At 37.3% G+C, this 13566-nt stretch overlaps 2 protein-coding genes across 3 annotated transcripts in view; one reads left to right on the plus strand and one right to left on the minus strand.

Moving 5' to 3' along the window:
* LOC128218284 (uncharacterized) overlaps positions 1 to 5922 on the plus strand; it is a 12396-nt gene extending 6474 nt beyond the window's left edge. Inside the window, exons 6-10 of the mRNA XM_052925920.1 lie at positions 1121 to 1287; positions 1821 to 1868; positions 2245 to 2362; positions 3183 to 3365; positions 4032 to 5922. Coding sequence (XP_052781880.1) covers positions 1121 to 1287; positions 1821 to 1868; positions 2245 to 2362; positions 3183 to 3365; positions 4032 to 4969 — 1454 coding nt within the window. The 3' untranslated portion in view covers positions 4970 to 5922. The remainder of the gene's footprint in view (positions 1 to 1120; positions 1288 to 1820; positions 1869 to 2244; positions 2363 to 3182; positions 3366 to 4031) is intronic.
* Positions 5281 to 13473, minus strand: LOC128218285 (uncharacterized). 2 transcript variants are annotated; one of them, XM_052925921.1, is made up of 11 exons: positions 13241 to 13473; positions 11432 to 11663; positions 10857 to 11003; positions 10516 to 10631; positions 9609 to 9749; positions 9115 to 9247; positions 7807 to 7987; positions 7365 to 7444; positions 6396 to 6493; positions 6026 to 6121; positions 5281 to 5564 (listed from the first exon to the last, which is right to left on the minus strand). In XM_052925921.1, exons 1-11 carry the CDS (start codon positions 13463 to 13465, stop codon positions 5460 to 5462), a joined length of 1554 nt encoding a protein of 517 aa, XP_052781881.1. In that variant the 5' UTR covers positions 13466 to 13473; the 3' UTR covers positions 5281 to 5459. The 2 variants fall into 2 exon arrangements, with proteins under 2 accessions (XP_052781881.1, XP_052781882.1); XM_052925922.1 differs by lacking the exon at positions 5281 to 5564 and having other exon boundaries at positions 6027 to 6121; positions 6328 to 6493.
* Between the last annotated feature and the right edge of the window lie 93 nt (positions 13474 to 13566).

The raw sequence follows: 13566 nt of genomic DNA on the forward strand, positions 1-13566 counted from the left end.
AGGTGTGTTCGGTACTGGCAGGGGTGTTCGGTACTGGCATGTGTGTTCGGTACTGGCAGTGGCAGGTGTGTTCGGTACTGGCAGGTGTGTTCGGTACTGGCAGGTGTGTTCAGTACTGGCAGGTGTGTTCGGTACTGGCAGGTGTGTTCGGTACTGGCAGGTGTGTTCGGTACTGGCATGTGTGTTCGGTACTGGCAGGTGTGTTCAGTACTGGCAGGTGTGTTCGGTACTGGCAGGTGTGTTCGGTACTGGCAGGTGTGTTCAGTACTGGCAGGTGTGTTCGGTACTGGCAGGTGTGTTCGGTACTGGCATGTGTGTTCGGTACTGGCAGTGGCAGGTGTGTTCGGTACTGGCATGTGTGTTCGGTACTGGCAGGTGTGTTCGGTACTGGCAGGTGTGTTCAGTACTGGCAGGTGTGTTCGGTACTGGCAGGTGTGTTCGGTACTGGCATGTGTGTTCGGTACTGGCAGGTGTGTTCGGTACTGGCATGTGTGTTCGTTACTGGCATGTGTGTTCGGTACTGACAAGTGTGTTCGGTACTGGCATGTGTGTTCGGTACTGGCATGTGTGTTCGGTACTTGTTCGGTACTGGCATGTGTGTTCGGTACTGGCATGTGTGTTCGGTACTGGCAGGTGTGTTCGGTACTGGCAGGTGTGTTCGGTACTGGCAGGTGTGTTCGTTACTGGCAGGTGTGTTCGGTACTGGCAGGTGTGTTCGGTACTGGCAGGTGTGTTCGGTACTGGCAGGTGTGTTCGGTACTGGCAGGTGTGTTCGGTACTGGCAGGTGTGTTCGGTACTGGCAGGTGTGTTCGGTACTGGCAGTGGCAGGTGTGTTCGGTACTGGCAGGTGTGTTTGGTACTGGCAGGTGTGTTCGGTACTGGCAGGTGTGTTCGGTACATCAAGGAGATGTGTCGCGTGCAAGACGTCCCTTAGTACCTTAACATTCAAGGTCACAATTTAAGTTTGATCATTAAAAGATGCTACATATGTTCACATATATAGGGTATAGTTGTTCGTGTCCGAGCTGTGACGTTGTCATGCACTGTGGTATTTAAAAAAAAAACTTCCTAAGTGTGCATATATGTTCTATACATTTATTTCGACGTTTTCATTTACAGAGTACCATCCTAAACTGAGCGTTAGGGTGAATTACACACAAGAGAACGCTAGCATGGTCAATGTCACCGTTGAAATACAACCGAAAGTGGAAGGACTTGAAACGGTTATAGTGCAGGTTGTCAAAGATATGAGGATTCTGCAAAGGATAAGACTACCAATATCCAAGGTATTTGATATCCTTTCCATACTTTAAATTAAATAAATTAATTAATCAATAAAAAGTGGCCAAGTTACCGGCATTTAATATTCAACAATATTATATGGAAGTAATTTATTAATTGTATATAAGCAATTGAATCATGTACAATCGGTGAAAATTACTTTGTAGCTTGATTGGTTCGGTATAAAAAATGAACTCAATCAGGTTAGAAAAATGTCGGTGACGTCGTCGCTCGAATAATATATCGCTTCACCGACGGAGAAAAATTGATGTGTATGGTGGCATATTACTGCCGTAAGTTATCGTTCGCGAATTGCTTCGTGTTAACCACTTAATTTTCGTTATATTTATCAAACTATATTTTTAGATAAACATCGCGAAAATTAAGTGGATAACAGGTTAATTTACGGCAGTTATATGCCACCATAGATGTGCGTTTTACACACCGTGCTATTGTGTGATATCGAAATAAGTGAAACTACTATCATTGTTAACATTGCTACTTATTGAAGTTGATGACTGATCTCTATTGTTTTCAGGAATTTTTGACCATAGGGAATTTAACAAAAGGAAATTTTACGTTGCAAGTAAGATACTTGTAGTAATATATATATATATGTTTTAATTCCACTGAATAACACTGAATAATGTCATTGCGATCTTATCCATTTACCTGCCGTTTTAGTAGATACTTTTAACTCTTTAATGACGTCATGAATTACTCGCGATTTTGTAATTTTCAATATAGAACGGTTCTGGTTCATGGGGTGAAAACGAGTAGTTTCTATTTGCTTCTTTATTTAATGTCACTTAGAACCTTTTCGGATTCACCCTAGGGTTGCTCTGCCAAGTAAGGAGGCCAAGAGAGCCCTGTGAGTTGGGCTAGAGCCCAAGACCATTTTGGCGATATGCGACCACCTTTACCACTAGACCACTCACTGCACACGTGTTCAATGTTCACAGTTCATACCTGAGGATACGAGCAATTTCGGGACATCAGGACCTTGTCTGTGCCGTACAGGAACGATGTGTACGGCATGCCGGCGCTACATCAAGGACATTGTACTAGGTGACATCACAGGTGATCGTCTCGATCTGCAATTCTTTTCCCCACAAGGCGAGTTTTTGTTAGGCTGACCCCCTCTATGACATTGGTTCGCCTTCATGCCCATACCTACCCTCTTATGTGTTCCGTGGGTGTTTTCCATTCCCCCGGGTGCGTGATGTGATATGGTGTATGTGCGGCATGAACTTTCGCTGCAGACTATGTATTTTCTCTTTCGTGTGGTGTTTTCGTTTCGTTATTAAATTGAGTAAGATAAACGAAATTTGGAGAAAAAATATATACAAGTTACAAATTAAATAATGAATGAGGAGTCTCTTTCTGAACTGTATAAGCTGAAATTTATCCTCAAACTCTCTAATACATACCTACTATACATACCACAAAATGTGATTTCTGGTTTAGTCATTATTTCAGAGGACACCACAGTATCAGTGTGCATTTTATACTATGATTTATATATATGTTGCTTTGTTGCATGGTATTGTTTCCGTATAATTTCTGTCAATATTTGTACTTGCTTTTTTTTACTGCTGCTTGTAACCCTAACTGTTCCTTGTAATCCTATGTGCTCAAAATTAATGAACAAATAAAAACAAAAGCCGTTTGTTGTTGGCTGAAGTTATGTGATTTTTCTGTACAGACCATTAAAAATGTGTATTCATGCTAGGAAATTCGTATTTTAACATGCGTAATTCAACGTGTTGACAATGTTTACAAATTTATATTTGAGATATGAACTTCCAAATATAATAAATACTCTACCTAGACTTACGACCTATTAAAATGTAATTATTTGGAAAAAAAAATGAAAATATTAACGATGCCATTCATGCAGCTGAGGACGCCAGCTCAAAACCGAGATCCGTCGTAAGTGCGGTGGCCATTATCGTCCCTCTAGTTATATTGGTCTTGATCGCTACTTCCGGGGCAGCAGCCTTGGTCTGGGTGCGAAGGCGGGACCAACTTCCATCTTGGTTTCCGTGTAAACATCTGATACACTTAGACGATACTAACATTGGTAAGGCATCATCATCATCATCATCATCATCATCATCATCATCATCATCATCATCATCATCACCACCACCACCACCACCACGACTTAAACAACCATCACCATCATCATTATTATCGCCACCGCCGTCGTTGTCGTCGCTATCATCACAACCACCATGCTCGTAGTCCCCGACGCCGTCGTCCTCCTCATCATCATCATCCTCGTCATCACCACCATCACCACCACGATGTTCGCAGCCTCCGACGTCGTCATCATCATCATCAGCATCACCACCACCACCACCATCATCATCATCATCATCATCATCATCATCATCACCACCATTTCCAACCACCTGAGCATCAACTTTAGGGTTTCAAATTACCGAGTGCCCTTTCCATAAGTCAATGTTTTCGCAAATAAATTGAGATGTGTTTTAAACTAAATATTCAAGCTTGAACCTCGTTGGTACCAATAACGGCGTATCGAATACATTAGGAGCTTAACTCCAATACAGTGAAGTAAAACTTGGCCTGTTTTTAAAATCATATGAACACATCACATATTGTTTTTAGGTAGAGCTGCTATTGAATTAATATAATTTTATCTTTCTTCATTCTTGACATGCATGTAACTTTATAATATTCACACTTGTACAAGAGATCGTAATTTGATCTCTTTTTTCAGGCAGCACGCCAAGACACTACTACCATTTTCTGGTCGTCTTTGCCACGGACCACCCTCCACACTGCAAAGTGATTAAAGCGTTCGTCGACAGTCTTAAGAGCTCGTTCAAATGCGTGATCGTTATGTCCTCTTACGAACCTGATCAGACATCGAGTATATACCAGAAACCCAATGAGCAAGACGAAAACGGTGACACGCGTTACTCCGAGTTTGACGTTGCGTTTTTCATTCATTCTGAGTGGTCATACAATCTTGTGACGGCTGTTGAGCGCGGCGAGGTTTACAGGGAGGATGTGACCGACGCACCTGACATTGAGTTTCTCAGGCACTTAAATAAGTTGTGTACAAGCCCCGCCCTAAGGGAAAAAACCGTCTCAGTCAGGTTCGAATATTCGTCTCCATCATGCGTGATACGGGAACCATTCCTCGGGCCGTTATTCAACATTCCCTCCAACATAAATGCATTTTTAAAACACATTCACAACAAGCTCAATATTTCGCCACATGCTTTAAACGGCATTCAGCAAGAAACCTCCGTTTCGCTTTTATCGACAATAAATGAGGCTTTTCTTTATCAAAGTAGGAAGAGATCTTGGTTAGGAACCAAACTGATCATTTTGAAGCATTTTCCACCGAGCAACGAATCTGAGTCGGTCCTACACCACCGGAAGTTGACATCACGCACTATTCGTTCGCGGAGCGCGGACACCATATTCTGCTCCGTGTGTAAATCCAGGCTTGATAGTCAAAGTTTGTACCGAGACTGTGAACATTGTTCCTCAAGAAGACATCGCAGATATTCGTGCAATATCAGTTTTTGCGCTCCTGATATTACAGACGAAGATACAAGCCTGAGAATGAGTTTACTGGAAAGTAAATTTGACAGAATAAACTGCCGGTATGACGCTGCTACACTCGAGCATTCATTAGATTGTTAAAATCTTGTGATAACTAATTCAAGTCGTCATTTTGTACGAAAAGAAGCGCTTAAGTAGCAATGAAATGTGAACAAATCGTGGGATTTCTTAAAATTTCTTTAAAAAAAAAACAACATCACAGAAACAGACTGTGCACCTCAATAGACTTTGTCGACATCAATTTGTTTCAGGTACAGATTTTGGGCGGCATTACTCAACAAATTAAGGCTATCATTTAAATGTAAGCAAGTGTTCCAAGCTCAATCTTTGACCGATTTTTAAATGTGTCCAAATTTAACGTTTCCTTCGCAACCACAACTTTAACAACGACGCCAATGTTTGCCTTTTACTTCAAAAACAGGCGAGCTCAACAATAACGATTTCAATTACAAAAACAACAAGTGTCTGTATTTATCACATTAATGTATTATACCACAGACATATAAGCCATAAATGTCCGTGATTATACGACCATTATCACAAATATACAAGTCACCCCACTCGTTCGTGGTCAGGATTTGCTCCTTGTCTTGTTTCCATAGTACCAGCGGGCCAGCGTGTCCGGATGAACGCCGCACGTGTACGCCAATATGATCAGCTGACTGAGGCCCGTCACCTACGATAAACATTGTTATAAATTTATGTACAAATCTTATTTCTCAGAACAAGAGTACCATACATGGACGCTAACGCACGCCTATATGTCATACGTATACCTTTAAGTGCTCTACCTATGTGGGGGGTAAACACGTGCAACCAGCGTTATTTTGTACACAAAATGGATTTAAAGTGGTCAGGACCATTATGTCCAATATCCAAGGTTCTGCAATACTCCGGATGACTTCGGAGTCGATGACGAAACAAACTCTGTGTCACTAAGTAGACGAGTAATGTGTACAAGTACCAGATTTGTTTAGTTTTATGGACACATCATGTAAATAATTAAACATTTACGAATTAAAACGTTAATGATTGTTATACTTTGTTGTTATTATATATTAATACTTCATACACAGTTGACAGAAATAGAAGATGTTTCATTTTTTTCTCTTTAAAACATCCGCAAAAACTTGTTACCCGCCAGTATCCCCATTTTCTCCATCGCTTGTATGACGTCACCGCAGCAGCGTCTGTAACTATAGCAACGTGACCAACCGTTTGGAGCTTCTTCACCTATATCAATGAATGAACGACATGAACTCTCTGACTTACTACGTACACTGTATAGTGTATTGTAAAATAAATTTGATTTGTGTCTGCTTATGCATAGAAATACATGTAAAGCACATGTACACTGTAATACTTTCATCAGTATTTCTTTTAATTAAAATATTTTACTAGCGTTTCTTAATGTACATGTATATAACTCGCGTATATACCATTTACTGGTACATCATAGAGCAGCATATCCAGATGCCAATATGACAAGGTAATGGCAAGTCTGTACCATGGCGTAATCCTCCATGAGCCTGAACGGCGGGAACCCTCCAACGTGTCTGTATGTCCGTCTGTCCAGGAACAGGCACTGGTCACCGTAAGGTAGCTCTGGAAATAACAATGTCACTGATGTTCTCTTATTTCCTGGATATGAAAAAAATGTCTCAAATCAATAGTTCAAACACCATATTGAGTAGGACTGACACTGATATTCCTTCTAACAAGGATATGGTGGTCAAACTTAAGGAAACTTACAAAGAAGGTTTCCGAGACAAAGTGTAAAGAAAATCAGTGCTTGCTGAAGACTAGGGTAGGGCAGTGTATCAAGTACATAGTACAGTACATAGTAGTATGGTAATATCCATTATTATTTAAATCATTATGTTACGTCCATAAAACTATACATTTGAAACAACCCTATGGTCAGTCCATAAAACTATACATTTGAAACAACCCTATGGTCAGTCTATAAAACTATATATTTGAAACAACCCTATGGTCAGTCTATAAAACTATACATTTGAAACAACCCTATGGTCAGTCTATAAAACTATACATTTGAAACAACCCTATGGTCAGTCCATAAAACAATACATTTGAAACAACCCTATGGTCAGTCTATAAAACTATACATTTGAAACAACCCTATGGTCAGTCCATAAAACAATACATTTGAAACAACCCTATGGTCAGTCTATTAAACAATACATTTGAAACAACCCTATGGTCAGTCTATAAAACTATATATTTGAAACAACCCTATGGTCAGTCTATAAAACTATACATTTGAAACAACACTATGGTCAGTCTATAAAACTATATATTTGAAACAACCATAATGGTCAGTCTATAAAACTATATATCTGAAACAACCATAATGGTCAGTCCATAGGTTCATTACGTTCATAAAACATATAAAACACCTCTGTGTTCAGTTGATAAAAAAATCAATATGGCCATCTATGAAACTTCCACACACCATGTTTTTCTCCACGAACACAAGTACCCCAAGTCAGTCCTTTCATTTGTAGAATAAACCACCAGGGTTCCTTTTTTTGCCTGATAAAAAGAAAAGAAAATATTATCATGGTTTAACAATCTGTACAATACAAATAGTCATAATACAATTGAGAAAGGGAAATGGTCATACTAATGTGAAACAAGTCATCAATGATCTACAAGATTGTTTTTCTCAGTTGATTTAAAGGAGCATAGCTTGACAATCACCAGCAAAGCATGTATACAAGTATATGCGTATTCTGACAGGTAACACGTGCACAGCTTCAAATGAACCATGAACATTACAGTGTTTGAGTTCATGACAGCCCTGGTAAAGATTTTGCACAACAATCCTTCTGACACCACCAACAGCAACACAACACCTGTTCTATCAACTTAATAGGAGATTTATTACTACCCACAAATCTTTCTCAGCCAGTATATCTAGCTGGAAACGGAAGGCTCCAGCAACTACACCGGGTGTGGACAGACAGTTGAGGGCTAGGGTATCGTAGCCATGGGGGAGCCTGGTGTCAGCATGTAGGAACAGAAGTTTTTCACCTGTGGACTGCTCAGTACCCGCAATCAGCTGGCTACCTCTCCCTGGAGGTGCAGAAGTATGAATCAATAAAGAAAACCAAAACCAGCAGAGGTTGGAATTTAATACTTTTCATGTTATTTCACTGTATTTGATTGATTGTGATATTATATCACCTTCATTTCAAACTTGAAAACTATAATATCTTAAGATTAAATTTATGACAGAATAATATACATTAATTTTGCTGTGTGGATTTAGAAATCTGATTCGCAAATTGCAACTCCCTCTGTAATAGAATAACTAGCACTGGACACAATTGAACAATATTCCATCAAAGACACCTTTATAATTTTGAAAATCAACAATCACTTTATTTTACTCATACAATAATATGCAAACTTGGAATTTGCCTATTATGTAATTATTACGAAAGTGAGCACAAACTGCTTGATATGGATCACATACATTTACTTCTTTGAATAGTTCACATCACAATGGCTACTTTTACATGTTGTTTTTTTCATTGCACATCAATATTGTTTTTTAGTGGAATTTGATATATGTTTTTACAATAACTGTATATGTTTAGAGCTAATATGGAACGTTTGATTGTGGCTGTTTAATTATTTATGTTGTTTGGACACATGTATATGTTTTATGAATTCCTGTAAAAATAAAAAAAATAAACAAAATCGCTTTGTTATAAACATGAAGCATTTCGTGACATTTCACTTCATGTATTTGACTTCAGAATAGATACAAACATTTATTTATTTCACATAAATATGTCTTAATTTATTGATTTGATACAGTTACTTATATTTCACTATCATGAATGTGGGTACATTGATATAATTAAAGATGCTAACTAACTCCCAAATAAGATTTACCACAATTAATAATATTGTTTTAATATTCCAAAAAAGATGAATAAATGATGAAAACAATGGTCCTTATGAAGTATACTGAGTTGCATTTGAAAGAAATGAGCATAAAACACTGTATTTCTACCTTATAAACTAAAGTAGTAAAGCTATTAAATACTTGGTTCCAATCTTGTTATCAGAAATAAATATTTTCCATAAATGCATTATTTAATAAGTAGTTAAAGGTTTATCGGTCAAAATATACGTTTGTTATGCATGTGTGTTCATTGATTTTGAATAAGAGTGTCACTGTAAGTGAATACCTGGGTCACTATGGACGACATGTATGGGAACAGGTGAGGTGTTGGCAAGTTCCTGGACACAGGTGATGGTGTTGTCTGTGCTGCCCCCATCACTGATCACTATCTCCCTTATGTTGCCTGTGTCAGTAGCTTGCTGAATAAGATACATGTAGCATTTAAAACAATTACATATTGCACACATACACACGCACAAGCCTACACGCACACACACGCACACACACGCGACAAAAATTGTTGAAAAAATCAGTGAAAACGTCAGAGCTTAGATTGCATGACAGTTTCATAATTATAATGATGCCATTAGAGACAGCAAAACTACCTTATCAAAATTTGACATCTGTGTTTTTCTTCCAAAATGCATGTAACTGTAAAGAGCTTGCTATCAGCACCTGTGCAATATTCATAATGCAAATCTATTCAAATGCTATATTTGATTACAAAAATATCAACAAAATATCAATAACAATTTTTTTTCTGGAACTTTAAGGATTTACCTGTAGAACACTATCAATACATTTCTTAATGTTATGTTCTTCATTAAGCGTTGGTATAATGACAGACCATGCTTGATCCATGAGCTGTTCCCTGGACACGCCTACTTCCCCCTCAAACACACTGATGTCTTCTTCTGTGTCCTGGGGCAACAAAAGCAATCATTTTGATCAAGGGTTACTACTGTTTACAAATGAGCTTAACAGCATTTCCAAGTAATGAAGAATTGAAAACTTGTGGCATTAATGTCAGGCTTTATCCTAACAATCGATTGCACAGATCAAAGGACTGTGACCTCCAATGTATCAGCAACTGGCATAGTACAATTAAATTATAAAATTGTTTGCATTCAAATAGACTGAACAAAACATGCTTGCCAATAAGTTTAACACAGACACACCAAACATTTCAACCAGGTTTGCAGTTGGGTTTGCAGTCAATGCTACCTGTTATTCTTGTTGTTGGCTAATACTCATGTAAGTGGAACACCCAAATGCCTTAAATCTAAGTTTCAGCACAGTCCGACTGTTCAATTTGCGCAGTTTACCTCATGAGACAAACACTTTCCTGAAACTTAATTTGATTACACAGCAATCATGGATTTAGCGAGCAGTAAGACTCACCACGATTCATTGCTTCAAAAGCTAGAAATGGTAATTCCATTTGCAAACTATAATACCATTATAATTAGAAAAGTCCTCTGAATAAAGAGCTGGCAGAGAGGATATACAATATTTATATGATCACCCTCTAGCATTTCATTAATTTTCAAGTATTTTTGTGTTGTTTTTTATATGTCTGTAAACAGATCTCTTCCCTACACATTTCAGGCCAGATAGTGTGTCACCAATCTAGTAATAAACTAACTATTTGATAATTTGCATGTATACATCTTGTAAATCCACCTACCACATCTCGTAATTTGTAAGGTAATACTGCTACATGCGCATTCAAATCCTTAGCTTTCTGTAATTGTTGTTGGAACACTTTTTCTGTCCCCCATTCAATCTCATCAAAAATGTAATCTGAAAATAGTAGCAAACAATTTATGTCAAATTTTACAAATGGCAAGTGAAACTTATTGCAAATCAAAGAATTTAAAAATAATTCATCAAATATACAAAAGTATGTACCAGCCCAATTGTTAGAAATGAAAATTAATGCCAACTTAACTTCACTAAATTTTCTCTAAATGTTATTCATTTATTTCTTATAACATGCTATATACCTTCAGGTAACAAAAAGCATACCTATATATTTTAGTGCTGCCCTACTAAAGCCAATCAGATAGTAGCCCCCATCCTCAGCAGGCCCAAGCACCATGTCGTGTTGGGGAAGCTTCAGTGTGTCGAAGGCTGAGCCGATCACTTTAACGTCAATCCCTGGAATGTCTGCACCTATATATAGTTAATGCATGATTATATTGGACCATAATTGAGAGTGCTTTCTTTGCTTTTGTCTATACAACAACTTCCTTATCAAAAAAGTAGGCAGAGCTTAACCATTTAATAACAAGTATGCAGATAAATCACAAACCCATTTCCTTAAACTACCCCTGTGACTGAAATTAAACATGCATGCTGAAGTGTATAATTTCATTGATTTGGTTTGGTTCGCAGTATAACTAATACTTAAACTCTTGAAACATTGTTTACATGTAGATGCATTTGCACATTTTCAGAATGCAGAAATCACTATTCCTTAAATTTCAAATAATTGATATGATAAATAGAAAATCCATCACAAAAACAAGTACAAGGAATCCAAAAGACGGTTAATTTCCAATTAATTGAATTACATGTAGATGTACAGTACCAATGCCTACCAATGACAAAAACATTTTCATTTCCTCTACTGAAGCTGTCCTTAACCGCTGATTTTAACTTGGTTCCAAGATCTCCCTCTGCCTGTTGTCTATAGTTACACTGCATGCCACAAAGTTTCCTGGACAGCCAGTATTCCATTTGATCTTTTCTCCCTCCATTGTATTGCAATGTAACTTGTGTACTCCAATCTAAATGATAAACTCTTTGAAGTGAGTTGACAACATGCTCAGTCTGGAATGGTTAAAGAAACACTCTTATTCAAAATCAAAACATACACATGTATAACAAACATTTTTTTTCACGGATAAACCTTTAACTACTTACTAAATAATGCATTTATGGAAAATATTAAATACTGATAACAAGATTGCAACTGGTTATTTAATAGTAGAAAGCGCAAAAATATTAAATGTTTCGTGAATGGTAAAAGATTTACTGTAGTCTACTATAGTCTCATAAGGTAGAAATACCATGTTTTATGCTCATTTCTTTCAAATTAAACTCAGTATCCTTCATAAGAACCAGTGTTTTCTACATTTGTTCATCCTTTATGAATATTAAAAGGATATTATTAATTGTGATAAAACTTATTTGGGAGTTAGAGCGCATCTTTAATACATATTTTTTATGAATTCTAGTGATAATATGGCATATCAGTTCTTCAAAAGAGCAACGTTACAACTGCAAAGCTGACAGGGTCCAATGTATACTTTACTTCAACATTCAGTGGGTTATCAATACAGAAAGTTATATTATGATGATAAAAACATGAAAGTTCAATTCATTGCATTATTTTGTCCAGAAGTATTTCAAACAATACATGTATATCTCACTGTACATTGTAAAATAATACCCATCCATAGTTTTGAATCTAATTAATGACTATAATGTATATTGCAGATTTAACAAATGCTAGTCAATAATGTTACCTTTTCATCATTACAATTAAATATATATCTCTCTTTATGTTACAATTTATTCTTTTTACAAGCAATGCCCTTCTTCATGAAAAACAACAACAAAGTACATGTTCTGCTTCACGAGCAAAGATTGATGTGATGACTGGTGTACCATACATAATTTGGTATCTGCAATACAGAAGTAGAAATATTTAAAGCCTCAGGGTTCTCAAAATGTTTGAGTTGAACAGGCCAAATTGAATTTGTAACAGGCTATCGGGGGGGGCATGGAACCAAGTTAAAATCAGCCGTTAAGGACAGCTTCAGTAGAGGAAATGAAAATGTTTTTGTCATTGGTAGGCATTGGTGCTGTACATCTACATGTAATTCAATTAATTTAATTAAATTAACCATCTTTTGGATTCCTATGATCTACCAAGTGTTTGTACCGATTACATCCATCTGCAATCACGGCCAATTAGAAGATATCAAGTGTTCATCGTAGCGAAACATCTATTTTTAGCAGATGGTTGCGTTAATCTGATGGTAATAATTTTGCCACTTTTATTGGGGTGTCTATGTTTTTGACATCGGCAATGTTTTCTTTTAAGAGGTAACCGTAACTGCGCATGCGCAAATTACGGAGAATACTTACCAATACGATTTCGAACCTGAAGACTCTTACATATGCCGAAGTAATAATTGATCATCAGTATTAAATATGTCAGAAAAGAATGTGACCTTATGGTTTCTACAACAATTCTAACCGGCCGATTTCTGGTTTTAACCGGTCAAATAGGCCGGTGTTCATTTTGAGAACCCTGAAGCCTGTATGAAATCACAACAATACTGATTATCAAATAAAGATTGTACCAAGGATGATGTTCAAATTTATCAAATTCATTATACCATTATTACTTGTAGCCTTGCAGCAGCTTTGGGACCCAAAGCAGGGATGAGGCGTGTTTTTGCTTTTCCCGGAATTGGATACCGTGTAAATACAATAATTTCCTTAGATAATGCATTGCGTTTCCTTTTGATGCGAAGAAGTATAAATGTCACGATAGTTATAATAAATATAGAGCTTATGCACAACAAGAAACCTGATCCAGAGTCTGTCTGCTCGTCTGCCATGTTTTGATCATGTGACCTTTCCCTCATTTTCAGCCGTTTATGCTCTAAACAGTAAATATCAATGCTAATTAAGTTGCAACTAGATACTCGTACCGTACATT

The sequence above is a fragment of the Mya arenaria genome, chromosome 14, assembly GCF_026914265.1.
Source record: "Mya arenaria isolate MELC-2E11 chromosome 14, ASM2691426v1".
Lineage (NCBI taxonomy): Eukaryota > Metazoa > Mollusca > Bivalvia > Myida > Myidae > Mya > Mya arenaria.